A 24,549-nucleotide genomic window follows, 5' to 3' on the forward strand; every position below is an offset into this window, starting at 1 on the left:
ACATAGATTATAAATGAGGTAAACAAAGGTCATGTTTTTTTATTTTTTAAAAAGTGTTATTTTCGAGGAGATATAGAGAACAGCAATTGATTACATTTCCAAAAGTATTTATACATGTCTGCCATCATCAGGGTTGAATTGACATCCTCATGAAGTAGGCTAAAAACTCCCACTCTCACTTTTGATTACTGTCTCTAAAGTCTAGCTCACACAAGAGGACGGGGAGCTTTGTATGATACTGTAATTGTTCAACGGACTCAGTAAATTCCCCTTTAGCCGCCTCTCTGCTCTTGCTTCCTTATTACTACTCATACGTCAGACTTCCATTGAATCTTCTTTTGATGGACTATTTCTTCCAACTAAAATGGTTTGACATGGCTCAGTTATTTTTATATGCTTCATTTGCACTCCAGTCCAGTAGGTGGTGCTGCGGGCCTTATGCAATACCACATACATCGAAGAAGAAGCCTTTAAGCCTTTTGGGTGTTCTCATTGGTTGTACGAGTACTGTTGCAGGAAGCAGGTGTTCCTGCCTCACTTGTTACCGTCTCTTACTGCAAAGAATTTTAACAATTTAAAGGTAACAATAAATAACTATTTATTTGGGCGTAATGCTGTGTTTAAAATGGGTTTGTTTAAGGAAACGCACCGTGTATATCTGCTAGCTAACTTGTTTATCGTAGGCGCGCCAAATTTGAAATCAAGCTAACTTACTTTGTTGATGAAGAGTAGCTAGCAAGCGTTTGTTATTTAAACACATGATGTCGACTTCAAGCAATTAAACGTTGCTGCTTAACATTAGCACCCCTGCTTATTTGTAGCCTGTAACTACACACACCTTTCGTGAGTTTGGGCTGCGTGTAAGTAAAGGTAAACCACATAATGCTTACTGTACGTTGTATACAATTTAACATGCTGACTAATCATTATCATTAACAGGCCCTTTATCTAAACAGTGTGCTCTGCTGCTTCAAAGTACACAAGCCGATCTGACATCTTGTCTCACAGATGATGCGAAAATCCCGAAAAACAACTGCCAAGGCTGTCGAGTATAAAGACCCTTACTCCGACTTGTAAGTCTTTTTTTTTTTTTGCATGGATAGGTTTTTCTGGTGTTCAAGGTGATGTAAGACAATGCAGGTACATTAATTAGAAGCACTAGTCCATGCCTATGACATGTGTATAGACCAGGCACATCAGGGGAAACTATAGACAGACAAGCATGCTGATTTTGTACTTTGTTCCGACCCTCCCCTCAGGTCTTTCTCACAGACAAGCGATGAGGATGGTGAGGACTGGAGGCCACCTGAGCCCAAACCAAAAATGCCCCGCAAAACTGCCCCAGCAGCCGGGGAGAAGAAAGCATCTGCCAAGAGAAGTGCTAAACCAAAGGAGCCTAAAGAACCTAAAGTGCCTAAAGAACCCAAACTGCCTAAAGAACCCAAACTGCCTAAAGAACCCAAGCCAAGGGCACCACGCAAGCCTGCAGCAGAGCGGAAAACTAAGGCCACCAAAGTCCTTAAGGATTCTGGTGCATCTGGGTTAACTGGAACAAAGAGGAAATATATAGAAGATGGCAAAAATAAGGCAGGAGAAAAACTAGCAGATAGTCCACATGTACTGAGGGAGGAAGAGAGTGGGCCAAGTGTTGGAATAAAGGAGGAGGTAAGACTAATGGCTATTTGAATTAACGTTTACCCACACATACTCTTATTTGCTGTTTTTCCTTGTTGTCTGTCAGAAATACTTAAATAATTGTACCTGTAGTTTATTACTTAACTATAATTTCCGTTTCTACTTGAAATGTGCAGCAGAACAGCTGTAGTCATTCAGTAGACAAATTCAGTCTACTTTTTGTTGACATGTTCTTTTTATAAAACAAGTAAAACTCTCTTTTGTGGTTCTCAGTTGTTACGTCCTAACAAAGAACACATCATCACCAATAAATGTAAATTTATCAGTCCTTTTAAAGTTTGATCTTTCCATCTTTTTTTTTGTTTTTTTTTGTAGAGGTTGTCCTTTATCATGTCAGAAGCCCACCAGGCAGACCGATGGGCAGGTGAAGGGTCCTCACAAGCCGGGCTTATAGTGAAGAAAGAGGAAACGGAGGATTTCACTTTTGGTGAGCCCTGTCAAAAGAAACAGAAGACCAGTGGCACCATCGTCGGACAACCAGCTGCTTTACCCCTGTCACTGGCAAATGGTCTGAGGAATGAACTCAATATGAACTGGGACTTCATCGAGGTATTGTGTGATTCGTTGGTGTATTATATTTGAAAGTATGTGCCTATGTTTTTGTCAGATGGACGAGTGATTACATGAAAGGGATAGTTCTTATGCTTCACTGACATTTCATTTCTTTTTCAGTTCAGACCTCTAATAGAGTATTTAGCAAACTGTCCAGTCAGAGGAGATTTATGAGCAACATTTTTGTCTGTACAGAGGCCTTCCTCAGGTCTCTGACACTTTGTTTAAATTGATCTTTTTTTTTTTTTTTTTTAAGATTTATTTTAGGCGTTTTTATGCTTTTATTATAGAGGGAGGAAAGTGGATAGAGTCGGAAAGGGGGAGAGAGTGGGGAGAGACATGCGAGAAATGGGCCACAGGCCGGACGCGAACCCGGGCCGCCCGCGCGCGAGGACTGAGCCTCAATACGTGGGATCGCGCGCACTGCCGCTGCGCCACCGGCGACCCTACATTGATCTTTTATATCAAACTATCAGTTAAAAGACCAAGAGAAGGAGTTAATTGTTTAACAATAGTGGTACATAGTTGATTAATCAATTATTGGCACAATCCTTTTCACTAAAGTGAAGTCTACCTTATGTAACTAGGTGTCATGGGTATGCTAAGACTCGAAGCTTGAGAATGAATGGAAATATTTATCATGGTGAAAAGCCTCTTGCAATTGCTTTAATATCTTTTCAATATTTTAAACACTGACTTTTTCCACTGAAGTGTTTGTAAACCCTTTACTCGTGTTTGTGCATTGGAAGTTACTTCAAAGTTGTAGGTTTTACATTTTGATTTACGAAAGTACCGCTATCATATCACAAAGAATACCTTCTTCTTTTTGTAACGGTTGGCTTGTCTGATGTGTTTTGAAAGGTTCTTTTTAAATACCCATGTTTGTCCTTTCCCTCAGCTGCTGTCCACCCTTACATGTGTGGAGCGATGGGTGTGTGTAAATATCATTTCTCTGCTTCGTGAGGAAAACACAGTTCCATTCATGGTCCGTTACCGCAAAGACATGATAAACCACATGGATGCAGATGCTGTGCGAGATGTCCAGCTGGTTTATGAGGAGTTATGGTGGGAAAGAATCAAAAACATATTTGACTTTATTAGATGCATGCAGAGAGGCAATAGATTCATTTCCAGATTGCAGATTTGACATTGGCCACTAGATGGTGCTAGCAGTTAAGGTTTAAGGCCCATCACTGGTGGGTCATTTTTAAGGTGTACTGTACTTACCTTTGGTGTGTGTGGTTATAATTTTGCAGTGTCCACACATTTGGGCTTTCAGTTTTTGTATTTCTTGTACATTTGTGTTGCTTTAGCGCTCTAGCAAAGAAGACCCAGTCTGTGATTCAGACCCTGAAGAAGGACGGCATTTTGACTGCTGAGCTTGAACAGGAACTAAGGAGCTGCCGGTCATCTGATGAACTGGACCATGTGGTCAGAATCATGTATTTTATTCTAAAGTAATATATATCACCAACATGTACAGACTAGATGTCATTTTTTTCCCCCAATATATTTTATAACACCTGAGCCTTGCCAGTCATCTAAGACCAGGGCTTCTGTCTTTGTCTGCAGTATTCTCCTTATAAGAAAGGCAGTAAGCTGACGAAGGCTCGCAGGGCCAAAGCGCTCGGGCTTGAGGTGGCTGTCTCTACTCTGTTGGACTCTCCACACATGCTGGATTTAAGGGAATGGGTAAAGCCTGGCACTGAAGGTAAGATTGGAACACATGTACAAGTTCTAGCTCATGGTCAATGTAGGTTAGACTCTTAGCATTGATTTGAATGGTGAAAACAGATTTAGACGTATTCATGCATACGCTTTGCCACTTTTACTATCACAATTCTGTGTTTTTGTGTTTGTGACAGGGCTGTCATCAGTGGAAGAAGTGGCTACAGGTGTGGAGCATATCTTAGCTGACATGATAGCAAAAGACCCAGAGACACTCAGCTACATCAAAACACTGTAAGAACATCAGGTCAAACAAGACTATCTTTTAAATGATGCAATGATAACCCAATTAACAGGCTTCTGTCCTGCCCTCTGTGTCTCTTCTTTGTGTGTCAGGTGTGAAAACAGCTACGTGAACATCCAATCCTCCGTGTCCAAGTCGGCTTTAAAGGAGAGGGAGCAGGAGAAGGCCGTCCAGGGCCACCAGAAAGCAGCGGCCCAGCAAAACAAAAGCAAAGACATTGACAAGTTTCACCTCTACTTCGACTTCAACTGCAACATCCAGCGCATCCAGTCCCATCAGGTAGGAAGAGAGATTTTATGTTATTTTTTTATCAGCTTTATAGATTATTCTCAATACAGGAGTCACTAAATGCAGCCCCAAACATCAAAATCAGCTTTATTGGCCAGGTATGTTTAACACACAAGGAGACTGTGCTCTCTCTGTACAAATGTAATACTAACAATCAACTCAAAATATGAACAATTAATTAAAGACTAATATGTACAAGACTAAGTAAACATCTAAAACCGAAAATAAAATCTTAGGAGTCCAAAGTAACGAAACATGAGAACTACTTTTTATACAGCGAGTAAAAAGGAGGCTAAACTGTATTCACTTTGATGGTAAAGGAGGAAATGAAATTGAATTACAGATAACATTTCTTCTTCTTTAAATTTGTGTTCACTCTGATGGACAATTGATAATCCTGACTGAATCATCGTCTAACTTTTGAGTGTTTTCAAAAGCTTTACCCTTAAATAGATTCCTATTTATTTATTTCACTTCTCTGTAGCACTTTGAGATTCTCCAATGTAAAGTGCTCTACAAATAAAAGCATTAATATTCTTCTTCTTCTATACTATCTGCAGTTACTGTGAAAAAAGCCTTTACTAACTCTACATTTTATCTGGCTTGCCGGCTTTGATTAAGAGAGGAATGTTATCTATCTCTTTAAGTATCACTGGAATTTAGTGTAACTAGTTTCTGACTCACCTTTTTTTTTTTCTTGTCAGCCAGATACTAAACAATAAAAAGAGCCACATTTTACTTTATTTAGAAGAGAAGTTCCCAAACATAACAGTGCCAGAGATCAGATCAGGGACTCCTACCGTCCCAGGAGGTGGTTAAAACATATTTACTGCATTGTGTTCTTCTCATCTGGTACTTTCTCAACAACAAAAATAAAAGCACCCCATCGGTTATTGCTTGTGTCAGTTCTTGCTTCTGAATAGCCACGACTGTGTCGTTAGTGCCTCCATATTGATCCGACCTGTGCCCCGCTCTGCCTCCTCTGCTCCTCCTCTGTCCCTCAAGTGACTAGTGGGTTACTCAGAGTTGGTCCTGGGCCTCATGTGTCACCACAGCTTCTATCACCCGCTGCCTCTCTGCCACACCACACTCACTGGCAACCGCACTCTGCCCTGCAGTCATACAAGAACATACACATACATGCTTACGCACACACTTGCTCACACACAAGCCCACCCTGCAAGTCCCCTCATTCTCTCCTCTTAACATATGTGACATGTCCCCTGCCGACATGCCATTGGATTAGGAAGCTTTGATTGACAGGCGCTCTCTTGTAGTGACAGCTTCTGCTGCTGGGCCCACAGGCGGGCGGGAGGAGGATGGGGAGAAGGAGTGGGGGTGGAAAAGAGTGAACAGATGAGCGATGCTGAAGATTTGTACGTCACTTATCTCTCCTGCTCTGCCTCGCCGTCTCTTTTTCTGAGGAAAGCTCAGCCCTCCCATCCACTCCGCACCTCCTCTTTTCCCCCCTTGTGCTCTCAGTGTTTGAGTAGCTTTAATTCGATGACTCGCCTTTGTCATGAAGGGTTAATCCACAGACTGCTTTGACCCTGCGAGCTGTCAGATTCCGGCTAAAATGAACCTTTTCTAGCCGTCAAGTTGTCAGGAAGTGGGAGCAGGTGGGAGATGTGTTTTGACAGGAGGCATGTGTGTGAGCACACTCTCGCTCACTTGCTTTAGCACATTTCATTAAAGCGGCGTTTCTGGTTTGCTAAAGGAAAAGGATGGGGCAATGTATGAAGAGAGAGGCAGAGGGATGTTACAGTCGGTCCAGTGAACATGGGAATTTAATTATAGATGGGAACTAACAGCCTGTGGTTACCAATCGAAGAAACATTCATGACTTCAATATGTATAGTTTATATTTAATGTATGTAGCGTTTACTAAAGAGATACCCAGCAGGACATGACCTGTTTGTAGGGATACATGATCATTCAGTGTTTATCAGATGATTTGGGAGGGGACAGATTCTTTTTGCTTTTTTTTTTTGCTTTTTAAAAAAAAATATTTTCTGGGTTAAAAAAATGTCTCCGGAATATTAATTAGATATTAATATTAATTTTACAATCAAATAACATCAAGAGAAGCTGCGTTTTTGACCTGGAGTTGATGGTTGTACATACTTTAGTTGTTGTTGAGAAGTCTGTAAATGAAAGATCCTTTTATGCTTTTATAGAATAATGAGGATGTTTAATTTATTTTTACATGAAAAGAAATGGATTTTTTTGCCTTTCAGGACAGTTTGAGTTATAATCTGAGCTTTGTGGGGTTCTCGATAATGAAACGGATGAATCTTAATAAACCATCACACTTCCATAATGTGAGTTACAATAGCTCTGAAATGGTCACTAACATGTGGAACAAAGATTTTTTTCTTTAAAGCAAGAAAAGACGTACATTTAAATAGTTCTAAAGTTCAATGTTCAATTTAATTCCGTTTTTTTCTGTTAAGTTTATAATTCTGTTTTTCTACATCCTTTAATAAACTTACTTTTCTGATTCACATGATAAATACACCATTTCTTATTCAATTTGATATGTTAGTAGATGAATACCTCTGACTTAGGGTATTACTAACAATTACTCCATATAATGATAGTTTTTAAAAAACATTAAAAATGGGAATGAATCGTCTGCTCAGGAGACCCTCACAGATCTATGAATGTCTTGGATGCCGTCTATGGGAGCTGAGCTCCCATTGGCTCCCACATAACTTGAACCCTGCCGTTGAGAATACGCCATATAACACAACCAGCTGAGCTGATTAGCTCAGATTGAATTCTGTCAGCTTTAATTTGAGGGTACGGGCACATATTTACCTCATAGCTATAAGCAGCCGGTACGCTCTTGAAAATGCCAGGGCTGATTTGTCGACGGTGCAGTCGTGGATTTTTAATGCGATTTGCGTTGTGATCAAATGGTTGTTTAACGTTGTTGTCTGGGGCTTGCCTCCAGTGGAGCAATAATAGCAGAACTTTCTAATCAATAAAACACTTTTGATGGACAAGTGGAGAAACGCACTCACACTAGTTTGAGTGGTGTTCTCAAAGCTGTCAATGCCTGTAAAGGACATTAACTAAGTTTATATCTCAGGGAGTAATAGTGCAGTAAATAATTATCTCTATGAAGATCAATCATGTTAAATTATCCAAAGAATAAACAATGTGTTTACAACAACAGACTTTAGTTCTGGCTGTTAAACACCAAACTAACAGCTGATGATTTTTCCGTTTCCATAATAAGAGTCCCACTTACAAATATATTGTGTTGAATTCATGGTTGAAACTATTGTAAGGCATTTTTTTTACATTATGATAAGCTTCAACCAGAGGGTGGCAGTAGCTCAGTCTGTAGGCGCTTGAATTGGGACCCGGAGGGTCGTTGGTTGAAATTCTGATGCGGACCAAAAATATGTAAGTTGGTCTGGTAGCTGGAGAGGTTGCTAGACCTTCTGGAGTTCTGCTGAGGTTCCCTTGACCAAGGCACCGAATCTCCACTGGGTCGGGGAGGGGGGGGCTTCCAGTGGGGGCTGCCGCCGCCGCCGCCGCACTCTGACGTCTCTCCATCAACACATGTCCACATGTGTGTGATTCAGGCCTGTGTGTGTGAAGCACGTCTTTCTCCAGAATCCCCCCCCTCATGGATTAATAAAGTAAATAAAATTTAAAAAAAGAAGAAAAAAAATTCGAATTCATGCACTTCAGCCAGGTCAAGACGAGTGCTGGTCTGTTGTGAATCTGAATGTGTGTGTGTGTGTGTGTGTGTGTTAGTTTATCCTTGATATGTAGGGGGGATAGATGTGTTGATGATAGTATTCGTCCAAAGAAAGGCTGAGACAGCGATGGAGACAGAAAGAGAGAGGACAGTTGTTGGCTGACTGCCCTCCCTCGGGGGCTGGTTGAAGGATGAAGGGGCGTCTAGGAGAAGACATTCTGTCTGCTCTTGTCAGAGTTTGGCCAGTACTTGGCTATGTGTCACTACTGGCCCCATCTAACACACAAACGCATGCTTCTCCACGCTGTCTCACATCAGCCATCCTTTCGGATCACCCTCTGTCTCCCACCAGTCACCCAACCCGGGCGGAAACTGAGAGACGCACAGACGCACACCACGTTTAGCATCACCAGCGAGGAAAATGGCCAGCTGCAGTGGAAACTTACAAAAACAAAAAAACAGCACTGAAGCAGATTTTTTTGTTTTGTTATTTTTTGACCTCCTAGTTGCATTCACCACCATTTGGGTAGAAGTTGAGCGTTTGGGTATTAAATGAAAGAATGAATGAAAGCAGAGTGCTGAGTTATTATTTGTTTGTCTGCACTAGTGCTCCCATGCCTCACCTTGAAATACATGCGTACTATGGAAGGCTTGGTCTTGGAAAATGCTCTGCTACATCTAAAAGCTTCAATATATAAAGATGGACAGGAATAATTTCAGATTGTTTTTCACTGTTTGTCACATTTCATGCATACTTTCTATTCACTTTTTGTTCACGCGTGGTATTGTGAATTGATATTTCGGAGTTCTCAGTTTTTTTGCTGATTAAGTATTGAATCTTTTAAGTGATTATAGTCTCACTGAATTTATTTTCGTCACCAAATCTCTTTTTAGCCCCACATGCAAGTTTGCTTCTTAGAGGAAGTTTAGCAATCAGCCTGAAATGAAAATCACGTAATCCCGGTATGTCAAAGTTTTTTACAAACGCATTCATCTAAAAAATAAAATAAAATAAAATAAAAAAATAAAATCAGCTGTCAAACGCGGAGAAGTCCTGTTTAGTAATGTTGTTTTGTATTTACTCCTTTGATTTCACTTCCAGGCTTTCCCAGACAGTTCCAGTAAGAAGCGTCTCGCTCCCTTCCTTTCACAGCACGTTGAAGTTTGAAGCTTTGATGAAGATTGTTTGAGAAATCTCGTCACAGTCAAGAGAGGCAGCCCTTGGCAGAAACATGCCAAGCGAAGAGAAATTTAACTTTTAATCAAATTCAAGGAAGCCTGCTGCATTAATTCCTGCCTCTGCTGCGCCATTAGCTGTGTTTGGTATTTTTTTATTTTTTTTGTCTGTGTATGTGCGTGTTGACTGTGTCTGCAACACATCCGAAGGCGCTGCTGAGTGGTAATGGTTATGGCACCACGTGTGTGTGTGGGTGCGGGTGGGGGCAGGCCTTGCGGTCTCAGCGCTGATGGTGGCGTAGTGGTGGCATTTGTCAGCTTGCTTCTTCCGCTTGGTTTCCAGATTGACGTCTTGTTTCTTGGCCCTGTTTTGTGGCGGGATAAAGGTTCCCCACCGAAAAGGTCAGACACTTACTACTGTTTGCTTAACAGCATGTAACAGTTTCTCTGAGGGGGGGCAGCAGCAGTGCACAACACAACAGGCCTGGCCACAGGATAGACTGCTAGGCGTGTCACTTTTACACGCACGTGTGTGTGTGTGTGTGTGTGTGTGTGTGTGTGTGTGTGTGTGTGTGTGTGTGTGTGTGTGTGTGTGTGAGAGGAGTGAAGAGATTTACTTTTTTGTGCTTGTGTTTTGACGTTTGGTTGTTTGTGGCTTTTTACTCGTGTACGGTGTGTACACTTCAACACTAACTTAGCCCGATGTGTACGAGTTGCACAAAAAAAACTTGTGCCCCTTTACTTCTGAGGTGATTCCAAATGGAAAGAGCGATTCATCCATGAAATGAAGATTCCTCACAGTTAGATTTTTATGCTCGCAGTCACCAGGAGCTTTGTTGTTTACATTGTCACTGGGATCCTGTTTGTGCATGAGTGTGTATTTCTGCCTATGTGTGTTCATGTCCTTTACACAGAGTGTAAACTAAATGTCCCCTTGAGGGATCATTAAAGATCATTATAGATTATTATTATAATAAAATTTATTAAAATTTAACTGACATTTCATAGAATCAATAATACCATTCATATTTTAACTGAGGACCTAAAATTATACTCTTATTGAAATGGATGTTAAAGACCCTTATTTACTAATCTTTGTGAGTTACGGCTTCATGTCTGAGTGTTCTGCGTCTCGAGGGTCTAACATGTACTGCACAGTAAGAGGGTCTGTTTGACTTATCATATTAACCTGCTGTTTCTAAAGTTTTATTTATTTTTTTTTGCATTGACTTTTCTTTTGTGTTCTTGTTTTCATGTGACGTGTGCGTGTGTATGTGCTTGTGTGCTTGGACACTTGCGTGTGTGTGTGTGTGTCCACAGACCCTGGCTATTAACCGAGGGGAGAGTCTGAAGATTCTGACAGTGAAGGTGAACATCCCTGATCGTGTGAAGAGTGACTTCACCTGGTGGTGCATCAACACGAGGTAAAAACTATAATAATACACAAACACTGTTACCCTGCTGACAGGCCTACACACACACACACACACACACGGATGTATTGAATATGCCATTATGTGCTATTATAGATATACTGTATAGTCATCAAGTGTTATATTTTATTGTTTTATTGTTTGTTTTTCCCCCCTGTGGGTGCCGTAATCAAAAATATGAAGTTCTAAAACAACATTTTAAAGACTCATAACGGTGATAAGTCAAGCAAGAAATTCAAAGAGATTGAAAATATGAACAGAGCTTCGATTTGCACTCCTGCCTCAGTCGATGTGAACCACACTTGAATTTTCCTTTTGAATGAGAGATGACCGAAAAAAAATAAAAATAAAACGAGATACGTTTAATGATGCATTTGTAAAGTGGAACACAAATGAAAAGAGTAACATCATTTAAAAATGCTGACAGATGTACCCATCCATCTGGTTGATTCATTTGAAAGAAATGTTCTGTTTCTAAACCAAAAACAGTGTGGCTGCGTTCAATGTAGTAGAAAACCACACAGTGTGTAAAGCTATTCACATTTTGTATTCTATTTGTGTTTTTACATTTGTGTGGAATATTTGCTCTTTAAGTGAGAGTCAGTTTGTAATCAAGCTGTAGGCAGGTTTAATCTTAATGGCTGTATTTAGCAGCAGAAAAAAAGGCTCAAACTGTCTCGGCTCTTTTAATACAGGTGGAGGCCAAAGACGTTTGCAAGAGAAGAGCTAAATGCGATGATCAAGAATGCAGTGGAGGACTCTTACAAAAGGCTGATTCTGCCGTTCCTCACCAGGAGTTACAGGTATTTGAAGTGTGACTGCACATGTATAGAACCTCACTAACTTTGCACAGCTTCTTACCCACTTCTTTTGTGCTTCCCTCTTTTAAAAAAAAGGTATATTAATTAAACATGCCACTCCAACTCCTCTCTCTTACTTTCCCTCTCTTTAGGACCAAGCTCACAAGCGCAGCAGAGAAGGAGTCAATCGCCCTGTTTGTGAGGAACCTCCGGCAGCGGCTGTTGGTGTGTCCGGTCAGGGGCTGCGTCATCATGGGGGTGGACCCTGGCTTTAGACATGGCTGTAAGCTGGCCGTTCTCTCCCCGACTGGTAAGTGACCATGCAAATCATTATGTACATTTATGTTATACCTGCAAGCACTTGTTTATGATACAGGAACAGCTGGAGCAATAATTATTCTGATTTATTACCTTTTTTTTATTTTTTTATAGCAGAACCATTTTATTTTCCTAACTGTGTTTTTTTTGGAAGTGAAGTCACGTTTGGAGGTTTAAAAAAAGTTCTTATGCAAACACAAGGGCTCATTGACTTTAGTTTCACTTAGTTTGTCTCTCTGCTTTTTCCCATGCCAAACACTCCCACATGCTTCGGTTTCAGTGCTGTAAACAGTTTCGACATGGCAAAGAAATAAGATGTGAAACATCTCTTCGGCTACGCAGCGTTTACAATTAAAGCAGTTATGAAGCTAAGGATTCTCTCTATGATGCTGCCATGGAAACATCAACAACCAGTTACAACCCTGGTGTTTGAATGTGTAGTTAAGAGACTTTGTCTATTGGTATGACTTCCCCCCCTCTTGCCATCATATAAGACCTTTAATGTTGTATTTTCTGTCTCCTTGTGTTTGTTTCCTCTCTCTGCTCTCAGGTCAGATTCTGCATACTGATGTTGCGTACCTGCATAACTCAGGCCAGCACAGAGAAGCAGACAAACTGTGCCACCTTATGATGAAATACAGGTACTGCTGCTTTTCTTAACAAGCAACCACATGTACTGTTTCAGATGAGTTAAATGCAATGGCAGTTGATGTACGCCCTCCATCTACTTGTCTGTTTTTTGATGAATCATTGACCATTGATTATAAGGAGGGAACATGAATGGTATGGGTACACTTAATTGTAGATAATTGTGTTTCCTGTTTTGTACCTCATTGTCCCTTTCTTTAATTTCATTTTCTCTTTTGTCCACGCTAGCTGTACCAGGGTTGTCATTGGCAACGGGACAGCATGTCGAGAGACTGAGTCCTTTTTCGCTGACCTCATCTCCAGGCGCTGTTTTCACCCTCTCGACGTGTCCTACTGGTAAGGTTACTTCATCCAGTAAATAACAGAACACACTCCAGCTACCTGTTAGTAAAGAAAATAAACAGATGATGAGCTCGGCTGCCCTGAGAGATAAACTAAAATGGCATAATATAATGTGCACGTTGACATCTTTGGGTGTCCTTTAAGGAATTGTATACCAGCCCCTTTAAAGTAATATTTAACATATTAATATTAACTCTGTATTTGAGAATTAGTTTTCATCTTTTTTTGACTTTTTGTGTCACCACAGAGTTACAATACTCTGAAAGCTTGGTTTCAATCTTGCCAACAAACTGGAATTTTCCAAACAACTTAGTTTTGCTACAGCCGTGACCTCCAGAAATTGATGGCAGTGCAGACGTTCATAAAACGACAGTTAGTCAAGGTTTTCCTTCAGGGTGTCTCCAAGACATCCAGAAGTCTCATACACACCTCATTCAAAAAGGCCAGTTTCTACAGCAGACATGAACAAAAAACATTTTGGTCTATTTAGTTATAGTCCTCATCGATTTTTTTTTTTATAACTCCATCAGATTAGATTTTATGAAGGATGTGAGTTATGGATCGGCACATGTCTGAACATGTTGGGCGGGTGTCATGTAACAGTTTATAAAGAGACGTCGCTTCAGCTCTTAGACTGTATTAGGTCGACATAAAGTTAAGTTGAGACAACATTTCCAACATGGTGGTGAGTTTTGAGGACTTTTAAGAATATCTATTCCCACTGATATATTGACAAGTAACTTTTAGAAAGATATATAGTGAAAGAGATGCAGACAGGTGGGGCAGACAAAAAGATGGAGGACAAAAGACAAAAGGACAGAGTAGGGAAATGTGAGAGAGAGCTGCTTATAGATGGAGAGAAAAAAGAAATGGAATGGGTCCCCCAAGCGAATATTGTCTATTAAAGCCATCTGGTCCATGTTTCACTACGGTCCAATTAAAGAGACGTTTTGCGGTCCAAGTTGTGTCTTTAACCGGACTCAGTCCACACTTCAGAGTACAACAGCCCAAAACCTCGGTCCAAGCATAATAACCACTGGCCTCTTCGTCTCTTTCTCGCTCTGCTCCGCTTCATGTGTGTTTGTTGACTTGAGGTTAGCTTCAGTACCGCGGAGTAGAACGATGAAGAGCTGAGCTTCAGCGTGTGCGTGTGTGCGCGTGCGTGTGTGTGTGCGTGTGTGTGTGTGCATATTGAGACTTTTCTCTGTGTCTTTGGGTTCACATACACACGGATACTTCAGAGTCAGACTGTTGGTTGGGATAGCCCACCATTCTTTCTGTTTGCAAGAACTGAAACAGCTGAAGTGGAACAATCATTAAGTTCACTTGCATTTGATTTGATTCCAATTTAAAGACATTTTCTCCAACTTGAGTAGCCCAAAAAATTCAAAATGTCCCATCTCTCTGTTCATTCTGTTACTAGCGCTCACAGCATTTGGATGTATCACAACACGTAAGAGTTTAGGACCTGAGCTTGATGGGTTTTTTTTCTGAATGTTTTACCATCACCTGATTTTATTAACTGTAATTTTGCAGCATGCAACACGTGTGAGTGATCATGCCTTAAAACCGTTTGCAGAGCAGAGACGCGACCTTTTTAAGAGCAGAGATTTTATTTTGACGTTAGCCATAGAAATGTGGTTCCTGTTATCCAGATCATCTTGCCCTCGAGTCATTTAGTCGTACGTCTCACTTTGGTTTCTTTGGACCGAGAAAAGATGTGGGCTAGAAGGCATGTATTCCAAAGTGCAAGCTGTGTGTGTGTCTGTATTAAAATGTAAAGACACAGTCCTCTTTGCCTTGTTTCCACTCCTTCTCTACCTCTCTCCAACTATATTTTTTCTAATTCTTGTATTCCGAAATCTCCCGCCCCGTTTTGTTTCTTCCTTCTAAATTGCAGCATTTAGAGACACCTCAGACTTACATGTTAACTGTGATTCTCTCTGACTCCAGACACATCTTCTGATGAGATAAAAAAAAAAGAAGAATAATAAGGAACAAGTTTAATCACTCCATGATTCACAGCAATATGTGACTTTTAACCCTGCATTTCCCGTCATAAGGAAAAAAAACACTACATTTAAATTGCCCCCCCGGGGACAAATAAAGTTTTATGAATTGAATTGAACTCCATGTTTAATTTAGCTCTAATCAGAATTAGCAGATATATCATTATATTCTTTTAGAAATACCCAGATGTTTGGTAAATTAGTCTTTTATGGCTGATCCTGACTAAAACATCGTTTGAAAGATGATGCTGTGAGGGAAAGGGAGGGATGCTTGGCCCTGGAGGAGAGACTGTTGTTTCTAACTCTGAGGGTCTCACTCCCCTGCTGACTGACCCACGGCTGACCCTGAACCTGCCATTAGGACAACCTCATTACCACTACGACGAGGATGATGGCAATGACGGAGAATGGCTACGTAGCATCAGAAACAGCAGGGGGTCTCAGTACTTGCTGTGAATGTCCCCAGTACAATTAATTGACCCAGTTTTCGCTTTAATCCTTGACTCTGTGCATTTCCCTTTATGATGGAGTGTTTGTGGGCTGACGATGACCTCATACCCAAGCATCTTCAAGCAGTTTTTGATTGAGTCTTTCAGGCAGCCCGTGTGTGAAGGCAGCTGGCTCAGCTTTGATGATGAAAAACCACCAAGCCAACAAACGGCATTCTTACACTGCGAAGACGAGCTGAATGCTGTCATACCTCTTTGATCGTATTTAAACATCTCTACCTATACATCCATATGTCTTTGTCGTCCTACAGGCCTACAAATTAAGCAAGATCCTCCTGTTTCTTTATTGTGTTATTTGACCAGATTGCACCAAAGTTCCGATTTTCCGAGTGCCTAGTTTTGTAGGATGACCCATTAAAATCAGGGTGTCACACCTCACACTGGCCCTTTTTGAAAGGTGAGATTCAGGAAGAGATCGAAGTTCAGTGATGAAGACAGCGATCAGGCTTGGAAAAATGAACAAGATCACCATGTAAGGCTTTAAAAACGAGAAACACAATGTCAAAATTGATTCTAAGAGTAACCAGGAAAAGTCCGCATGAATCGGAGGTATATTTTCTGAAGGGGCCTTTGAAGGAATACAAATTAAAAAAAAAAATTAAATGTTGAAAGTGCAGAGATGACCCAAATAATTTAATCAATGTTTTAATAATGGTTTTATAATGTTAATTATTACACTGTCATCCAGACATGAGGAACTAGAACCAGCACAAATAAAACGAGCAACAATTTATTCACTATCCAAAATCGACCATGTGACATCACCCAGTATAAAACAGTGTTGACTTTTTACAGATCTAACATGGTGTGGATTATACTGCGTGTGTGTCTGTGTGCATCTCGTACACAGACAGTACATGTATAGGTAAAATGGACTGTCCTCTCCTCTCAGCCTTATCACTGCAGTAGTTCATTAAAGACCTCGGCCTCATTTGCACCATCTGCTTCCTGTCTCCCTGTGAGCCTTCATTGTGTCACCACCCCCACCCTCTTCTTCTCCACCCGCCTGTCTCGCGCTCTCTGTCCTTATGCCTCAATGCTCAGCTGGAATGACAGCCAGAAATGGCAGCCTGCAGGACATCCTTACTTGTATTTGTGTGTGTGTGTGTACGTAGTTTTTAATGCCCTAGTCCCTAGCCCTAGTTTCAGTAGACTCATCGTACTCACTGAGTCACCTCCTCTGTTTTGAAAGGAGTGTGGCCTTTTCCAAAGCAGCCAAAGAAAAGCACACAGCCCTGTATTCATTTTCGAATGCAGTTAAAGGTAATACATGTTATATGGATTCATATTTTCTGTCATCCAGTATACGAGGTAATGGTAGGCTAGAGAATTTAAGTTAAAAAAAATCATGCATTGACTAGTAATGGATTAGCATCCTCACTACTTACTGTTAGCTCACATTATTAAACTGATGGACGTTTGGCGGCTCCATCTATCATCTTAACTGATCAGGCCTTTTTAATTCGCAGTGATGAATGAGTTTCTCTGGGACTTTAATATATGTACTGATTATATCAACACAGGCCCTGGTTGGTTCTTAATTGTCATTTAAAATGTGTCAAATTGATTTTGTAATAACATGGATGTTCTTATAATTGGCCTAAACAAATGATAGTCAGCTCATTTATTGATAGTTCTTCTTCACAGGTGACATTTTTATTTGAGTTTGCGGGGGGGAAAATAAATCCAATAGAAATGTCTTCCTGCTGCCAGCTGAGTGTAGTCAGTGTTACCATGGTATGAAGTTTGACAGCTTTCTAACTGGATCACGTGTAATTCTCCTTCATCTCCACGAAACGTTTGTCTCTGCTAAGTGGGGAATAAATCACCAGATTCGACTCTTCATCCTCTATTAGATTTGCTAAAACATAACCTTTACATGATTAAGCTTGAACAATGCCTCTGCGAATGACCAGACTCCTGCAGGACATTATACAGCATGAGGTATTATTTATCTGACAAGGTTTGTCTGTGCCTGTGAGGGCCCCCACTGAATGCACAGTGCCTTATTTGACATACAGCTGTGTCCCAATAATTCAAAGACCTCCTGCTGGACGTCAGTTTGTGATGTCATTTTTTGGGGTAAAACTCCACATTTATAGCCGAAACATCTTCTACAGGCGGACACGGAACGACCTTGTCTACCATTGTGCTCAGACTGTGTTTTGATCATTATTTCATACCAACATATGTTTATGCACATTAGTCCTGAAGCAGCGCACACAGCCGTCGTTGCTTGACACAAAACAACTGACCCAAACCGTTGAGTTTTGTATTCAAACGCTGACATTGCTGCAAACAGATCAAAGTTCAGCTTCCATTTCTAAAGTGCATCTTAACCTCTCGGCCGTCTGCGCCAAAACAATATTGCATTTTTAAAATAATATGACATTATTCAGGATTAACGGTTAAAGGAATAAACTGATATCAACATAACTTGATATCGGTTTATTCTCTTAGTAACAAACTGAAGTTGAAATGGTTTGTTTTTGAAAGATCTAAATTGCACACAGTTATTTATTTATTTTTTTTTATGTTTCTGAAAACCGTTCAAAAGAAAGTGTCTGTACGTAGTGTTTGGAGTTAGTTGAAAGACATTTTAACAAGGTTGCAGCGTGGTTCAAAGACAAAATGTAATTAGATTTTTCTGTTTTGTCATGTATGGGAAAAAAATGAAGATAAAGTTGACTTTGACTTTTTTTTTTTCACATATCCTAATCAGCCTTTGACTTGAATACTTTTTGTCAGAGACGAGTGAAAGCTTCTTTGATTTTTTTTTGATTTTTTTTGTCTGGCTAAAACTTAACCTCTATTTGCTTTGACAAAGCATTGATTGAGGTATAATGCATTTGAATAATTCAGTATGCATGTTTCAGGCTGTGTGCATGACAGATGACAAGTTGACAGCTTTTGGTCGCAACACGCTGATGTTAATGATATCAGAGGGCAAGAACATGTTGGGTAAGGTTACAGAGATCTTTGGGCAGTGATGATGATGATACACACACACACACACACACACACACACACGGAGACCGCAGCTCCAGGCGAACAAAAACGACATCCAATTTCTTGACCACTTGCTCTTTCACTCCTGAAGGCAGTGAGATGACTGACCCTGGTACTGCTCTTCATAAACACACAAACATCCTTCAGGGTCTCAATGTCAGCGCTCCTGTCTGCCTTGAATGGAGAACTTCATGTACACATTCACTGATACAAACTTCTTATTTTTAATGGCCTACATGAAACACAGCAGGTAAATCACTTTTGCCATAGTTGTGAAGTCTGTTCATTGATGCTCTCCTGTTCGTTTGAAGCCGTACTCTAAGAGTCTCTTCCCCGTGCTAGTCATGGTTCTCTCCTTGACTCGTCCATAGTTCATCAGTTGTCCGAAAGCAATAAAGGCTTTTGCAGTGGGACATTTACTTCGATAGCCAACAGTGTGCGCCTGCACTGACACACAGACATGCATCTACAATAAGTCCTTGACCGTCTCGCCCCGCAGCCCACTCCTGGTGGGATGAGATCATTATTACTGGCTCGCTGATGGACCTGGAGGACAGTGGTGTGGACTGTATTTGTGACTGTGTGTGTGTATCCCCTGTCATGTCCTGTGTCCAGGCATGCTCCCAGGGCCAGGCTGAGTGAGTGATGAACATACAGTGGCAGGCCCAGCAATGACTGAGTGAGTTCCAGGCACTCAGGCCTCACTGGAGCTTTGAAGGTTGGGAAGAAGGGGGGGGGGGGGGGGGGGGGGGGGGCTGTATGCCAATTCAAAACCCATAGGTACAAGAAAAGGTTTAGTATTTGACTTGATACGTTAAGGGTAGAGGAAGGCAGAACTTTTTCAATCTAAACCATATGTATAATAAACATCAAGGAAAGGAAGAATAGGATGAAAATAATGAATGAATGCACATCTTTGACAACTGTGGCCTCCTTTACTTTGTTCCATATCATTTTATTTCTTCCTTCCATCCTTATTTTTTTTAATCCTTTCCTCATTTCAATTTATTTTTCCCTTTTAAACCATCTAACAGAGAGATAAATTAGATAATTAGATTTAAATGTCTTGTCAACACACCTTAATGCAACATAGAAGTGTCATTTTCTTGAAGAGGCTCAAAAGAAGCATTCCCTTGCAAACCTCAAACTGGTTTATTACAACCATGGTTTTATTGCAAATAAGTCTTGACACGTACTGGCATATTTTTACTTTTGTGTGGAGCTCGCAGTGGCTTAAGATCTTTGGCATTCGCAGGTGGTGGACGGTGAATATCTGCAAGCGTCATCCGTATCACCCACAGCTCCCTTTCTCCTCCCACCATGCCTCACTGGTGGTCAGCCTCTGTCTCATCTCCTGCCCCTCCTTCCTACCGCCCTCGATGCCATCCTCCCCCTAGGGTCCCACTGTTCCCTGGGATGGTCCTGCCTTTGACGAACATGTGTGATGAGTCAGTGTGACATGCCATGTGTGTACTTGCGATTTGGGTCCTGCGTGCGCGCATACGGGTGTGTATGCGTTTTTGCGTGACAGAAGTGCAGGCCGTTCCTTGCGACCAGATTGACATGAGTGTCTGTGAGGCTTTGCTCTTTTCAGACGTGCCTCACACTGGCAGTTGGAGTTTATGTGTGTGTGCGAGTGCCTGCCTGCCTTCTAGCGCCTCGCTGGAGACTGACGGCCCCTGACACCTGCCATTTGGACGCTTTTCTCTGTGAAAAATGTCATCGTCTTCAGACCCGATGTGTGTGTGTGTGTGTGTGTGTGTCTCTGCGTGTGTGTGTGTCTCTGTGGGACTTAGACATAGTGCACCCCTCAATTTGTCTCCCTGGGGTTAAGCTTTGCAGCTGACTGAACAATGGACCCAAGCTGTTTGAGCAGCCCAGACAGAGAAACTTATGTGTGTGTGTGTGTGTGCGTGTGTTTTTTTTTTTTCCAGTATGAATATATTTTGGGCATGTAACATGTGACCATCACAGCTCCATTTAAAGCTGTAGAATGAGGCCATTCCAAGTATTTTGAACATGAACTAAGTTGGGGGGGAAAAAAGCAGATGAGAGATGAAGCCATTATCGCGTGACATCATACAGTGCAGGTTTTGTTAATGCTGTATCCTACCTCAACAGGTAAATGTTCAGTACCCGCTGAGCTCCTCCATGCCTTTGTTGTAATGTCGTACAGGTTACACTCCACACCTGACGACAAAAGCCCAGACCACTCCACCCTTACATTGACATAATCCTTCAACGTAGGCTCGCACACTTGGTTTTTAGGAAGCTTACCTGTTTATCCCAAATAATGGATGGATGAAGTGATGTTGATCAAAAGAAAGGAACAATCTCTTTAACCTTTTTAGACATTAAAAAAAGCAGATATTTGTTGTTGAAGCTTCTTCAGTGTCAGGGGATCTGCATGTTTAATTGTGAAAGAAAAGTAAATGCAGTGAAGGCATCACTTTACTGGAGGTGGATCTTTTCAATGACATTTTATTCAACCTTGTCGTCATTTTAGATTGATCAGCTTAAGGTTTAAAACTTCTTTAGAATAAAGAAACGTCTTTGAATCAGATCCTAATTAATAATATGTGCCTTTACAATGTTGTGGCATCCATCTATTGAAGAAAAGAAAAAAACATTTGTATATATGTTAGTGCTGATAAGTACTCTGTCATTGACGCATTAATATTGTCTCTCTTGGTGATCTGATTTGGTCCTCTTCTTTTCTGACTGATCTGATGAGCTGTTTTCATTTAAATTAAGGCCGTGTGAGCCAGAAGGCTGTAATGAGGTATCAAAGTGTGTATCCATCTCTTCCTATGTAGGATATCTTAAGGGGCTGCAAGGGGCCCAGTCACAAAGTGTGTGTGTTTGTTGGCCCCCAGGGTGCGTCTCAAAGACAATCAGTAGAGGAAGAAATAGGGGAGCCGATTTGTGACTTTGCTCCAGGATGGGACGGAGCTCAAGGCGTGTGTGTGTGTGTGTGTGTGTGTGTGTGTGTGTGTGTGTGTGTGTGTGTGTGTGTGTGTGTGTGTGTGTGTGTGTGTGTGTGTGTGTGTGTGTGTGTGTGTGTGTGTGTGTGTGTGTGTGTGTGTGTGTGTGTGTGTGTGTGTGTGTGTGTGTGTGTGTGTGTGTGTGTGTGTGTGTGTGTGTGTGTGTGTGTGTGTGTGTGTGTGTGTGTGTGTGTGTGTGTGTGTGTGTGTGTGTGTGTGTGTGTGTGTGTGTGTGTGTGTGTGTGTGTGTGTGTGTGTGTGTGTGTGTGTGTGTGTGTGTGTGTGTGTGTGTGTGTGTGTGTGTGTGTGTGTGTGTGTGTGTGTGTGTGTGTGTGTGTGTGTGTGTGTGCATTTGAGGGAGCAAACGAGTGCAAATAAATGATTACCCTGCAGGGGCCCCAAGTCATCACTTTACACCAAGAGGCCATGATTGACTTTGTCTCTTTTAAGTGTGTGTGTGTCCACGCCTGGACCCTCCACCCACTGAGGCCAGAGAGCTGAAGAGCAGACAACCTTCTGCTGTCTGCCAGGCTGATGCCCTCACTATAGAGCAGCCATGGAGGCTGTGAGGGCTCAGAGCTGTATCCATGACAGTGCTGTTACCCAGCTGCCCCGGTGGCAGCCTTAATTAGGTTGGACATGATAGGGGCTGCTGGCCTCCCTCTATTAAATCCATATCCTTTGTTAATATGTCTGTTTTCTTTATTATTCCTTTCACCTCACTATAGCCTGCCAGAACATTTCTTTTCTCTTCCTTTTCTTTCTTACTTGAACAAAACCGTTCTTTTTTTTTTTTTCTTTCTTTTTTTTTTTTCTTTCTCTTGACCTCTATTGGTCACTGTCTTTAAATGAGGACAGAGCGTGTGGTAAGAGTTGTTGGTTTTGAGCTATTTTCCACAAAGTGTAATTGAAGGCCTAAAATGAGAAATCCATGAGATTTTGGTCGGCTTGGGTAATGCACTTAAAGGCAATTCCACTGAAATCACAAAATTCTGACATGATTCCAATACATTTGAAAATGTATTTCATGTGGACAAACTTTGCTCTCTCACTTGGCATGTGGAAATGTTTCCCATTGGCCTGCCTGTGAGACTATTCATGAATCAATACAGGTATGAAGCTCATGCTCTGCGGCGTGTTAAACAATCCGAAGACTTTAAAAACTGAGTTATTGTTAATATTCACTCTAATATTTTTGTCTTTACCACAGAATGAAAAAAATCTCATATTGTTCTCACTTTGTGCGCTCCTCATTCATTCTCTTACATTTTCCTGCTTTTTTTTCTCTCCCGGTCTTACTCAGCATTAATTAGTGTGTGCTTGTGTGTCTTTGTGTCTCTGTGTGCATGAGGCCGAGTGTGTCAACTTAATGACCAGCTCTGCTCTGACCTCGTTGAAGGTCATGTGCCAGTGCTCGTTAGCAGTGTCACCATGGCGATATGTCAGCTGTCAGCACGATGGATAGGGAGCTGACAAAAAGAACAGTGAGGCGGAGGAGCCGATGAATAGAGAGAGAGGGAGGGAGGACAAGTTCATTTAAATGTGATTCCCATCAGAAGGCCTCTGCCACTCCTCATTAACAAGATACTTGTAATTGGCAAGGTTGTGTGGCAAGGTCCAGGCATCTGTTGTGTGTGTGTGTGTGTTATTGTGTGTACCACAGAGGGCCTCATTCTCAGTTGTGGACGTTGGGGAGGTGCTGACCCTTTCTTCATATTGGTCAGCCCCGAGGAAAAAAAGCCCCCCCCCCCCCCTCCCTCCTCCAGTCATTCCTCTCTCTGTCTCTCCATCCACCCGAGAGAAAAGGAGGCCTAAACAACATGACAGCTTCTGTTGTATTTCCGTTGTATTATCTCGGGTATCAGTGGCTTTGTTGTACCTCTGTCCCGTCTGTTGTGTGATGGATGATAAGCGGCCTACTTTGGACTGAATACATTAACATGGGATCAAAAAGTATTCTTTCTTTCTGCGTTGAAAAAGTCATTTTTTTTAATCTATACTTAGCAAAAGTGAAATAGAAATAAAGACTGAAGTAAATCTTTGATTTATTGGACAGTTTTTTCAAGTATTAAGAAGAGGACGACTTTGTCAGCACTTATTCCAGTTATGATTATTTATAGTCCTTTTTAAATGAGTAATTTTGGTTTGTGATATACTACCTTGTACATTTTCCCCTGAAATAACCAACCGAAATGATCATTTAAATATTTTTTTCTAAAAGGATATATAAACAGAATATAATGGGAAATACATAAAACATGGATAAACAAAGTTATAGACAATACATTCTTATTATTCCTTTTTAAACAGTTTGTAGTACCATTATATGAGCTCTAGATGGCAGTAGTGTCACATCAATTGCATTCACCCTGACTTAAAGCCCTCTACTGTATCAAGTACACACTTACACCTCATACTTTCTGATCATATAGATGTTTTTTAAAATGTTGTTCAAAGGTGGTTATACTATTAACAATAGTTACATAAATAACATCTTTTATTCTTACTGTACTCCACATATAGGTCTCTTGGTTGTCCCATGAACTGTAGCAATACTGTTCTGTGTTTCAAGCAGTGATGAATGCTCAGCGTTTGTTTCCTTCATCACTTCTTGTCTCCTTTTCCTCCACTGCACAACCTGACTGTAGTTTCCTTTTCTTGAGCACTTATTTTTTTTCTACCAGTTTCTATGACTCTCAAACATTTCTTACACACACCTTTTTTTTTTCCCTCTTCCTGTTCGTTCCACAGTATAACCAACGAAGCGGGAGCGTCGATCTACAGTGTGAGTCCAGAGGCCGTCAAAGAGATGCCAGACTTGGACCCCAACATTCGGAGTGCAGGTATCCTCAGCGTTATAAATGTATCTCTCAGTGCTTTGAGATTGTATCATGACAAGGGTTGTGAAGGCATACATTTTTAATTTTTTTTCCAACTTGTTTTTTCAACAAAACTCCAAAAATTTAAATAACATGCCCATCAAAATCTCTGCACTCTAGATGACCTATTTCAATTGTTTGTTTTTTTCAACAAGCAATAAAAAACCCAGAAACAACATAAAGACGCAGAACTCTTGTCTGTTTACTAAGCTGAGATTTT

At 41.1% G+C, this 24,549-nt stretch overlaps 1 protein-coding gene across 1 annotated transcript in view; it reads left to right on the forward strand.

The window, feature by feature from the left end:
- The first annotated feature begins 456 nt into the window (after positions 1-456).
- srbd1 (S1 RNA binding domain 1) overlaps positions 457-24,549 on the forward strand; it is a 46,250-nt gene continuing 22,157 nt past the window's right edge. The window contains exons 1-15 of the mRNA XM_079362234.1: positions 457-580; positions 1,009-1,073; positions 1,260-1,665; positions 2,011-2,244; positions 3,146-3,312; positions 3,561-3,678; positions 3,820-3,958; positions 4,113-4,209; positions 4,312-4,498; positions 10,719-10,822; positions 11,527-11,634; positions 11,784-11,941; positions 12,500-12,590; positions 12,826-12,933; positions 24,202-24,293. Coding sequence (XP_079218360.1) covers positions 1,009-1,073; positions 1,260-1,665; positions 2,011-2,244; positions 3,146-3,312; positions 3,561-3,678; positions 3,820-3,958; positions 4,113-4,209; positions 4,312-4,498; positions 10,719-10,822; positions 11,527-11,634; positions 11,784-11,941; positions 12,500-12,590; positions 12,826-12,933; positions 24,202-24,293 — 2,074 coding nt within the window. The 5' untranslated portion in view covers positions 457-580. The remainder of the gene's footprint in view (positions 581-1,008; positions 1,074-1,259; positions 1,666-2,010; positions 2,245-3,145; positions 3,313-3,560; positions 3,679-3,819; positions 3,959-4,112; positions 4,210-4,311; positions 4,499-10,718; positions 10,823-11,526; positions 11,635-11,783; positions 11,942-12,499; positions 12,591-12,825; positions 12,934-24,201; positions 24,294-24,549) is intronic.

The sequence above is a fragment of the Symphodus melops genome, assembly GCF_947650265.1.
Source record: "Symphodus melops genome assembly, chromosome: 15".
NCBI lineage: Eukaryota > Metazoa > Chordata > Actinopteri > Labriformes > Labridae > Symphodus > Symphodus melops.